The sequence below is a fragment of the Nothobranchius furzeri genome, chromosome 12 (assembly GCF_043380555.1).
Source record: "Nothobranchius furzeri strain GRZ-AD chromosome 12, NfurGRZ-RIMD1, whole genome shotgun sequence".
NCBI classification, from domain to species: domain Eukaryota; kingdom Metazoa; phylum Chordata; class Actinopteri; order Cyprinodontiformes; family Nothobranchiidae; genus Nothobranchius; species Nothobranchius furzeri.
In genome coordinates, this window is record NC_091752.1 from 63,363,893 (window position 1) to 63,375,605 (window position 11,713).

The 11,713-nt window shown below is 43.4% G+C and overlaps 1 protein-coding gene across 1 annotated transcript in view; it reads left to right on the forward strand.

The window, feature by feature from the left end:
* The first annotated feature begins 1,256 nt into the window (after nt 1-1,256).
* cacng3b (calcium channel, voltage-dependent, gamma subunit 3b) overlaps nt 1,257-11,713 on the forward strand; it is a 50,079-nt gene continuing 39,622 nt past the window's right edge. The window contains exon 1 of the mRNA XM_070542081.1: nt 1,257-3,401. Within this exon, the coding sequence (XP_070398182.1) occupies nt 3,185-3,401 (217 nt within the window). The 5' untranslated portion in view covers nt 1,257-3,184. The remainder of the gene's footprint in view (nt 3,402-11,713) is intronic.

The window sequence follows — 11,713 nt, forward strand, 5'->3', positions numbered from 1 at the left end:
TATTCACAAATGAAAACAAGATGGTAAAATAGCCTGTATTTGATATAGCACCTTCTAGAGTCCTGGAACCCCCCAAGGTGCTTTACAACACAACCAGTCATTCACCCATTCACACACACATTCACACACTGGTGGGGATGAGCTACGATGTAGCCACAGCTGCCCTGAGGCGCACTGACAGAGGCGAGGCTGCCGAGCACAGGCGCCACCGGTCCCTCCGACCACCACCAGCAGGCAACGTGGGTCAAGTGTCTTGCCCAAGGACACAATGACAGCGACAGACTGAGCGGGGCTGGAACCTGCAACCTTCCGATTACGGGGCCAGCACTTAACTCCTGTGCCACCGTTGCCCATCTTTCCAAGATGGAAAGAAAATATTGGTTACTAATGTCAGCCCAGTTTTACTTACCGATACCAATATGTGAAAAAGTAACTAACATCAGCTGATACCAATGCTGATGCTGATGTACTGTGCATCCCCAGTTGATGCATTTAGTTGGTCTCAATAAAGCTTTAGTTTAAAACAGGTCCGCACTGCTGCTTGTTTCCCACATCACAGTCGTGAAAACAAACATGAACAGGCGTATACACACACACTGCCATGTAGTGTGTGGAGTATATGAAACACAGGAGCACCCTGTGTGAAGGCCTCGCTGGAGTGGAATCATTAAAAACGGTCTGTGGCTCTTTAAGTGGCATCTCTACTCCTCTCCCGGGCGTGATTCTCCATGCATCGCTTGCCAATCTTTTCACTCCCCCTCTCTTCTAACTAATCAGTGCAGTGCAGGGGGCCGAGAGAGAGAGAGAGAGAGAGAGAGAGAGAGAGAGAGAGAGAGAGAGAGAGAGAGAGAGACAGAGAGAGAGAGACAGAGAGAGAGAGAGAGAGAGAGAGAGAGAGAGAGAGAGAGAGACAGAGAGAGAGAGAGAGAGAGAGAGAGAGAGAGAGAGAGAGAGAGAGAGAGAGAGAGAGAGAGAGAGAGAGAGAGAGTCAGAGTCAGAGTCAGGAGTGAGGTCAGCACCATGTTCAGCACCATGGACAGCTCCCCAGGCCTGATCATACCATACACAAAACACTGAAGCTTTTAACCCTCGGGAGGCAGGCGTTGCAGATTTGCAACGTTGAAACCTACCTACCTGGTTACTCCACACATGTATTTCATGAGCATTTTTTAACTCAGCAGTACCCCTGAAGGACTTAGTTGTTCGTCCTTTGATCAAAACTTATTTTGAACTTTAGAGGGTTAAATCTCTGAGAAAATCAAACCTGATGGAGGTAAACAGGCAGCAGCTTACAGATGACTGATTCTTGGAACTGTTGATCCCAAGAGTGGGCTACAGAGACCAGATCCTGATGTTTATTCTGATATTTAACCTGAGCAGTAGCTTAAGCTATAATGCCATGCCTGAGACCAAAGCTATATTTTCTGTCATTTGAATCCCAATGGACACCGAGACAGAAGTTAAAGAGAAAGGGGGGAGAAGAAGAGGTGGGGGGAGTGGAGTTCACAAAATAAAACAATAAATGAACCAGAATCCAATTCTAGACCTACAGAAAAAGATAAAAAAAAATGGGGGCACACAAAAATACAACACAACCAAAATATCACCACACCAAGCATGAGTATATACAACAGTAACTATTTTAGCTGAAAAGCACAGGGTAATAGTGTATTTAGTGCCAACCACAGCCTTAGGTGATGTGTTGAAGATGCCCAAGCCCATACTTGTGAGAGCACCATGAACCCCTGTGTGCGTACACACCCTAACCCTTAATTCCCATTTCAACTATAATCATAACATTTAATCTTTGAAACATATTTGGATGACTTTTTTCAGCATTCTTTTGTTCTTGACATCACTGCTTTATTTAACACTTTTACTTTTCAGAAATGACATTTTGACCTTTTTCATAACATTTCACCCTTTGTGTTTGACATTTTTGACTCTTTTGTCAACCATTGGAGTTTTTGAGACAATCCTGCACTGGTTTAATCCTTCTGAGTGGTATAGTCACAGTCACAAGTAGCTGAAGGGTGCCAACACACCCTGCTCCAAAGCAGTATAATTTTAAAAAAAAAGAACATTTTGTCCAAATAACATTTCTGAGTACATGTTGACCGTTCTGTGTGGTTAATACCTTGGATCCCTATTAGGGCCCACCCCATCCCTCTGGTCGGAGACCCAGCTCCTCCTACACCCGCATGGCTTTGACACACACGCATCTTTGCGGCGGTTGGCAGCACCTGCAGCAGTAAAAGATTCATGATTAGCTCCTGAAGGGCGCTGCCACCCTACAAACCCAATCCGTGCCGCTGCAGGCGGAGTTTGGAGACACGCGCGGTTAATTTTAGTTTGTGTTGGTTGGACAGAAGAGGAGGAGGAGGAAGATGATGAAGAGTATGAAAAGGGAGGAGGTAACTGCTGTCATTTTTTCATTTGTACCAGCGGGCACGTTTCTCGGGAGAGAAGAACCCAGGCGGGTGTAACGGACTCCATCACCATCACACACACCTCCTCGCGGCTTTTCTTTGCAGCTGCAGACGACCTCTGCGTGTGTGTTGGTGTGCGTGTGTGTGTGTGTGTGTGTGTGAGAGAGAGAGAGGGAGAACGAGAGAGGGGAGGTTCGGACAAGATGCTGCAGCTTTAGACATCGATGGAAAGAGGAGGTGGAGGAAAACATGTCGGTGAGTCAACAGCTGGAGTGGAAAACAAACGACGGAAACCGGTGATCATCCTCTTTCCCGGCAGGTCGACGGGAGCCCCTGAACCGGTGAGTTAGGGACTCGCGCTACGCGTCAGGATCTGACTGTTGGGTTATTTAAGTAAGATGATGATGAACTAAGAGGAGAAGCAGAGAAGATTGAGCTGGACTAGAAGATGAGGGACGGTCCTCACCCTCCGCTCTGAGTGACCGCTGTTTAGTTGGGGGACAACCGGTGATCGGTAATCCGCGTGAGGATGATGAGGAGCGGCTTCTGATGTGAAAGTGACAGCCTCCCACCTTCCCGCCCAACGCCTCCCAACCAACAATCTCCGCTCCACGCTCTCTAAACAAAACCAGAGGATAAATAAATGTTATCTCCCATCCTGCCCGCCTTAACCCTCCAAATCTCGCGGGATATTTAGAGTGTAAAAGAAAGGAGCGGATCGGTTATAAGATCAAAGGCGCACAGGAGCCGCCTATATGAAGATGCTGATGTGTGACCGCGGCGTCCAGATGCTCGTGACGACGGTGGGCGCGTTCGCTGCCTTCAGCCTCATGACCATCGCTGTGGGGACCGACTACTGGCTGTACTCGCGCGGAGTGTGTCGCGTGAAAAGCAGCGGCGACAACGACACTAGCCGCAAGAACGAGGAGGTGATGACGCACTCCGGCCTCTGGCGAACCTGCTGTCTGGAAGGTACGTGATCAGTCTGTGTGTGTGTGTGTGTGTGTGTGTGTGTGTGTGTGTGTGTGTGTGTGTGTGTGTGTGTGTGCGTGCGTGCGTGCGTGCGCGCGTGTCCTTCCATCATACGTTGAAACAAAACTACAGTCCAGTGAAAAGGTATGGACCATCTCCCAGATTTATTCAGCTTTTTCTCTTTTTCTGTCACGCATAGATGTTTCAGAACAACACCTAATCCCAATTTCTCCAGGTCACCATCTAGAGGCGAAAAAATGTATTGCACCTTAAGCCCCTCCCCCTATTTCAGTGATTAGGTTGTAGGCAACACTGGTTTGCCTCTGCCAGCCAACAGGGCTAAAACACATATAGCCTATTTCATGTATTAGTCTAACGTTTTGAAGTTAATTATTGAAATAAACAAATATTCAAATATGTTGAGTTTTCCCTGAATATAATTTGAAGACTTTTCTGTCCATAAGGAATGTTGCCAACTCTGCATCAGTCTATGTCCGCAAATGTGCACACGTTCTGTGATTGACATCTCTGCGTGTAAGCGCATGTCTAACGCCATTGGCTAATGCTGAGCGGAGCTCTATTCAAATTGCACGGGGCTCACGTTAGCAAAAGAAATGGACATATTGCCTACATGATATCACATTACAGGGGACGCCTATATCACTTTTACAGATTTAAAAATAAAATTACACTAAATTCATGAAAGGGGAAAACTCTGGGTTGCTGACTTAAATGGTTACAACTATTTTAACCAACCTGGAATTATGTGAAGAAATAATTGATCCCTAAACTTAATAATAGGTTGTAGCACCTTTGGCTCATGCATTTGTGATAACTGGTGATGAGTCTTTCACCTCCCGTTGGAGAAAGTTTTCCCACTCTTTTTTAAAGAATTGCTTTATTGAAGAACTCCCAGCATGAATGACCTGTTAAAGGTCAAAGGTCAGAGATTCATCAGGATTTTCTGCTAGAGAGCAGAATTGATGTTTCCGTCAATTACAGAGAGTGGTCCTGAAGCAGCAAAGCAACCCAGACCATCACACTACCACCACCATGTTTGACTGTTGGTATGAAGTGTTTCTTCTGACATGCAGTGTTTCACTCCTTGTTCTAGCCCTATCCAGTAACACCCCCCATTTCTCAGGGTGGGTTTACTGTGAATGCAGTTGGAAATGAGGAAAGACATCAGTGACTCTGGTGAAAAAAATTCTTGGTGGGGCTGATGTGACTTTTTTATTCCCTTTATTTATTAAATTATCATCTGAAAAATACATCTTGTTTTTACTTTGTTTGATAGTCACTGGGCTGGGCGAAATTTTAAAAATATTGATATAATTTTTAAACAAGATGCAAGGTTTATGTTTATGTTATGTTTATTCATTTAGCAGACGCTTTTATCCAAAGCGACTTACAATTTATGACCTATAGGGCATGTTGTGACTTTACATCTTCATATCAATATAACTGGTCAAACTGCTATGCTAGCGATTAGCCGCTATGCTAGCAACATGTTGCTCCATCTCTAAGAGGTTATTACGTGTATTCTCACAAGTTTGCTCAATCTGAGAGCCTCTGGGTAAATGTGCTTCTCTAAACTTTGCATTTGGGTTCCTGGTTTTTAATTATTTGGGGACGTTCAACGCCAGCGGAGTTCTGTTTTTCCATCCTGCTTGTGCAGAGACGAGCCAAACCCCTCCCTCCTCTGTGTAATCAGGAAATATCTACGGATAGCCGCAGTGGCCAAAGTACCTCATACATATTGTAAGGGTTTCAATAGTAAACTATAGGGTTAAAGTTTTGTTTTGAAGGCGAGCTCTACGGGTGAGAAATGTTCAGTTTATTTCCGGTTTTGCTATGCTAGTAAATACTGCGTTACAAGTGATTCTGTTGAAAAAGTTAAGAGTTTGTAAGGCCTGGGTTACGGCTCAGTAGCCTGAAAATAACACTCATAAAAGAGCAACCAGAGACTCTGAGTCATTACAGTATAATCGCTTACATGAGCCAATACTGTTAGATTCCACCATACCATGCCATAGTTTATATACTGTATATAGCATGCTTAAAACACAGCATGGGAGCTGCCCAAAGTGCTGCACAGGCTAAACCAAACACAACCAATCAAAGCAACTAAAACAGAAGATAAAAATACCGATCAAAAGCAGATAAAACATGAGGAATACTAAGAACACATAAAACAATAACACAATAAAACACCAAAACGAGTCACTGTCTAAAAGCCACATAGTAAAAGTGGGTCATTAAACGAGATTTAAAAACCGCCAATGATGGAGCCTGCCAAACTATAATGGGTAATGAGTTCCACGGCTTTGGGGCAGCATGTACAAATGCTCGTTCACCCCGCGATTTGTATTGCATCGTGCACAGCAGCAGGAGGTCAGCCGACCTGAACGTGCGCGTGGGTACATAGGGAGTGAGCAGGTCAGAGACATAGGGAGGTGCCAGGTCGTTGAGTGCTTTAAATACAAAAGTCAATAACTTAAACTATACTCTGAAAATGACAGGGAGCCAGTGAAGATGTGTCAGGACAGGGGTAATTTGATCGGTGCGTATTTGTCAAGAACCTGGCAACAGCGTTCTGGACGACCTTCAGCCGATTCAGGGCAGAGACCGGAGCACCCACTAGGAGGGCGTTTGCATAGTCCAGGCGAGATGTAATGAAGGCATGGATGACTGACTCCAAATGCCTCGGTTTCAAGATTTGTCTGAGGCAAGTAAGGCGACGAAGCTGTTAAAAGCAAGACCTCACTGCAGAGTTTATCTCCAGCCATGTTTGCCCTGATAACTAATAACTCCACGGTGCATGACCCATGTGATCTTCAGTAGATGCAATTACATCATCATAAATTTTGCTTAACATGATATTTTCTTTCTCACTGCGTGTGTGTGTGTGTGTGTGTGTGTGTGTGTGTGTGTGTGTGTGTGTGTGTGTGTGTGTGTGTGTGTGTGTCTGTTCTGTCTTCTCCATCCCCAGTGAGTCGTGGTGGATGGCTGCTTATACTGAGCCAGGATTCTCTGGAGGTTTCTTCCTGTTAAAAGGGAGTTTTCCTCTCCACTGTCACTAAATGCTTGCTTAGTATGAGGATTGCTGTAAAGACTCTGACACTAGTCAGTGACTCGATGCCACTTGTTGGGTTTCTATGTAAGAAACCTTTTACTGATTGGCTTAATGGACTGACCTGGATTGGAATGTTTATTATGTGAAGTGCCTTGAGACAACTCTTGTCGTGATTTGGCGCTATATAAATAAACTTGAATTGAATATTTTGTGGAGATAAAAATCAAAAAAAGGAATAAAGGAGTTCTCTTGCATTTGTCTAAAAACCTCAGCCAATAACACGTTTTGGACTGAAAGCAGCTACTGGACCATCCAGTTGTTGGTCTCGCCTAATTGCTTCCCTGTGTCCTTCATTCATTACACGGTTACGTATTTAGCAACAGAACACCACGGGTGTGAGAGGTTCTCTGCTCAATATCAGATGAGAACAGCCGGCTGCTACAACATTAAATTTAGGACAAACTACCAGAGTCCCAAAAAGAAAAACAGCATTTGAAGTCACGGACAACAAAAGACATTTGGACCTAGAAAACGGCGACGGGTGTTTAGCGCTCTCTTGTTTCCTCTTGAAATGCAGGTTGTGGCAGAAGTGTCTCACCCCTACTTCGCACTGGAAGCATCAGCGACACGGACAGTGGCGGTTCTACATCGAATTACTCCCCGGGCGAGGCCCCCTTTGAGCGCCCCCCCCCCCCCCCCAACCGCCCCACCACCACCACCACCCCACCTGCATGAACACACGCATGTTTTCTGCAAACAGGCATGTTTTATTAGAACAACTATTGAACATTAATTTTTCTAAGTTGCACATATTTACATTAATTACTATGAAGTTGTAAGAATGTAAAGCAATATACATTATATACTGTATCAAAATATATAGAATCAAATATACAAAAACAAACAATAACTAAATATTAAGAATATATGAACATAATAGATAATAAATATTCTAAATAGCAAAAATATTTCACACATAACAAACTAAAGATAATCACTACAGCATTGCACTTAGAACAGAAAACACAAACTAAAATTAAAACCTAACCTTGATGCAACGTCATCAATAATGTCATCATATGAAATCTGCTCCCCTACTGAGTGATTGATACTAATCAGAGCCAGGTTAGTGAGCCGCCCCTGAAACATAGTTGACCTCAGGTATGACTTGATCAAGTTTTGAAAAGCTCCTCTCAGCTTGAGCCACAGTGACTGGCAGAGCAGTCCAAAAGTTGGGGTAGATCTCCAATAGATCTTTATCACGATCCATAATATTTTAGATTTGCCTCTGAAATTGTAATTTAAACTGACATAAAAAAACTGTAACTACCAAAAATGCCAACTTTTACAGAACAAATCATGTAAAAATAATCAGTGCAGCCATCTGCAATAAATAAACAGGATAGTTAGTGGTGACTGGGGAGTTTTCTTCTGCTTGTAGAGTTGTTTTATTTATTATCATGTGAACATGATCAACATGTGTTTGTTGTTGTTCAGGCAGGCCACAGGCTGCAGTGAGCATTTAACAAATCCTAGTTTGAATCAGTAAAAAACGATTCAAGGACTTTTTTCGAACCATTTGAATATTTGTTTCAATATTTCAGCCCTATTAGCTCTGTTAGCAATTAGTTGACCGCATTTAACCGTTAAAATCCCAGTTAACTGGTTCAAAACATTGAAAACATGCATCATGAGAGCTACATACCTTTATCTTTCTCCTCTTTTTTCTTTTTTTTCCCCTGAATGGGGCACCTGGTGGTTTTAGCCTTTTTATGTTCATCTCTTCTGTTTGGCTCTTGACTCAACAAGTTTCCTTTAGTCAGGACTAAACCATTTGACCTTGATGGGGGGGTGACCACAAAATGGTTTTGTTTTTCCTTTTTTTTATTCGGCCATTTCACACAATTCAGAGAAACCTGAAAGAAGGCCTGTGTTTATGATTATTATGAATGAAATATGGAAGAACGTTAAGATGTGATTGACTTTAGCCATGTTAATACAGTTGATTCAGCCCCTGCACGCTCATTTCATTTGGGAAAGACACAGAGGTGAATTCCCCCGCCGCACCCCTCCCCTTCCTGTTCTTCATACACACACGGTGCACGTGAACGTTCTAAGTCAGCAGGAGCGCCTGCAGCTGCAGGGGGCGCCAACTTGCTGTTTCCAATCCAGACACTGTCATGTGAAAGATAATAGAAAACCTCGGTGCGGCGCAGATTTCCTTTTTTTTTTTTTACTCCGCGCTTGTGCGCCCCTTTTGTGTCATGAAAAAATGCCGCCCCGGGCAACTGCCCTGTCTGCCCGTGCCTAAAACCGCTACTGGACACGGAATGGCAGCGGAACGCCGCTGTTTCTAACAGAATCCATTTAAGTCTATGAGAGTGATTCCAATCAGCCGCAAAGTGGAAATTCTCAGGCATGTTCCAGAAATTACTCACGGTTTCAGTGGAAAACCTCTGATAATTTTCTAAATAAGACTACAGCAGCAATGCGATTTCATATCTATATAGATTTCGTCAATGCATCTGACCAAACGGCTTATTTACCCCCAGCATCGTTTGAGAAGTGCAACTGTGTATTTTTTGGCTTTAAAGGTGCAGTATGTAAGAATATAGAGAATTTTACAGTGAAAAAATCCCCAGAGTCTAGTGTTTCAGTCATTTAGAAAGGAAGGTTGCACTGAAACATATTCCATATCCAGCTGGCTGCGGGGATTGTCAGTTTTTCTCCTTTCAAAACAAAGTTACATAACTACTGTTTACCATAAGTGAGTGTGGGGTTGCCGTGTCTCCTGAGAGCTAATGCTGCAGTACCCACTATTGTAATTTGACAACGGCCGGCAAAAAGCTCCAGAGTTGTTTCAAGTGGTTGCAGTAACCAAATTTTACCACAGGATGTCATTTTTACTTCCTTTCTACATAATGCACCTTTAATCATAGCAGGGGAGAGGAACAACATCATATATGACATCAAACAGTGATATCAAACGTGATTTCATTTCTCTTTTTTTTTTTTGTTTAATAGCGGGTGGCATAAACAAATCGTGACCTTTGACGTCCCGAGGGATTTTGTCATTAGCGAGGAGCACGGCAGAGAAGCTGCTCTGCAGCTGATATTCTCCTGGTGTACAGGTCCTTCTAAAAAACAATTAGCATATTGTGATAAAGTTTATTATTGTCTGTAATGTACTGATTTGACTTTCATATATATTAGATTCATTACACACAACTGAAGTGGTTCAAGTATTTTATTGTTTCTAATATTGATGATTTCGGCATACAGCTCATGAAAACTCAGAATTCCTACCTCAAAAAATTAGCATATTTCATCCGACCAATAAAAGAAAAGTGTTTTGAATACAAACAAAGTCAGCGTTCAAATAATTATGTTCAGTTATGCTCAGTACTCGGTCGGGAATCCTTTTGCAGAAATTACTGCTTCAATGCGGCGTGGCATGGAGGCAATCAGCCTGTGGCACTGCTGAGGTGTTATGGAGGCCCAGGATGCTTCGATAGCGGCCTTAAGCTCATCCAGAGTGTTGGGTCTTGCGTCTCTCGACTTTCTCTTCACAATATCCCACAGATTCTCTAGGGGGTTCAGGTCAGGAGAGTTGGCAGGCCAATTGAGCGCAGTAATACCATGGTCAGTAAACCATTTACCAGTGGTTTTGGCACTGTGAGCAGGTGCCAGGTCGTGCTGAAAAATGAAATCTTCATCTCCATAAAGCTTTTCAGCAGATGGAAGCATGACATGCTCCAAAATCTCCTGATAGCTAGCTGCATTGACCCTGCCCTTGATAAAACACAGTGGACCAACACCAGCAGCTGACATGGCACCCCAGACCATCACTGACTGTGGGTACTTGACACTGGACTTCAGGCATTTTGGCATTTCCCTCTGCCCAGTCTTCCTCCAGACTCTGGCACCTTGATTTCCGAATGACATGCAAAATTTGCTTTCATCCGAAAAAAGTACTTTGGACCACTGAGCAACAGTCCAGGGCTGCTTCTCTGTAGCCCAGGTCAGGTGCTTCTGCCGCTGTTTCTGGTTCAAAAGTGGCTTGACCTGGGGAATGCGGCACCTGTAGCCCATTTCCTGCACACGCCTGTACACGGTGGCTCTGGATGTTTCTACTCCAGACTCAGTCCACTGCAGGTCCTCCAAGGTCTGAAATCGGTCCTTCTCCACTATCTTCCTCAGGGTCCGGTCACCGCTTCTCGTTGTGCAGCGTTTTCTGCCACACTTTTTCCTTCCCACAGACTTCCCACTGAGGTGCCTTGATACAGCACCCTGGGAACAGAAATTTCATCCTGTGTCTTACCCTCTTGCTTGAGGGTGTCAATGATGGCCTTCTGGACAGCAGTCAGGTCGGCAGTCTTACCCATGATTGCGGTTTTGAGTAATGAACCAGGCTGGGAGTTTTTAAAAGCCTCAGGAATCTTTTGCAGGTGTTTAGAGTTAATTAGTTGATTCAGATGATTAGGTTAGTAGCTCGTTTAGAGAACCTTTTTATGATATGCTAATTTTTTGAGATAGGGATTTTGGGTTTTCATGAGCTGTATGCCAAAATCATCAATATTAGAAACAATAAAAGGCTTGAACTACTTCAGTTGTGGGTAATGAATCTAATATATATGAAAGTCTAATGTTTATCAGTACATTACAGACAATAATGAACTTTATCACAATATGCTAATTTTTTTAGAAGGACCTGTATTTGCTTAATGGATTTAAAAAAATATACACACACCACCTCTCTTAGTGTGTGTGTACATTAATGAATGTGTGAGGGCATAGAAGACTATTACAAGACCAGATGGTGCAGGTTCAAGGCTTTCTGAAAGCACACTCACATTTTTAATTAAATGAATAAATAGACAAATTCTGGGATATCCCCAAGCCACCAAATAAGCCGGGCTGAGGGAGCAGAGTGGAAAGTTAACACAATGTCAGCACAATGTTGTGCACACACACACACAACACAGAGACATATAGATACTCACTTGTGCACACTCTTCTGCAGAACAACCGTGATTTAACTTTAAGTCTCTTGTCAATCTCAGATTTTGTCCTGAGAGTAACGAGTCTGGAGATGTGTGGAGACGAGTGACTGTAAAATAAAATCCTGTGCTTTACAGCAAACATGTGCAGAAGTCACGCATGAGTTCAGAACATAAACTGTAGAATGATCTGTTTCAGAGTCAGCAAGGGGACAAAGAAACAAACTCAGAAAGTC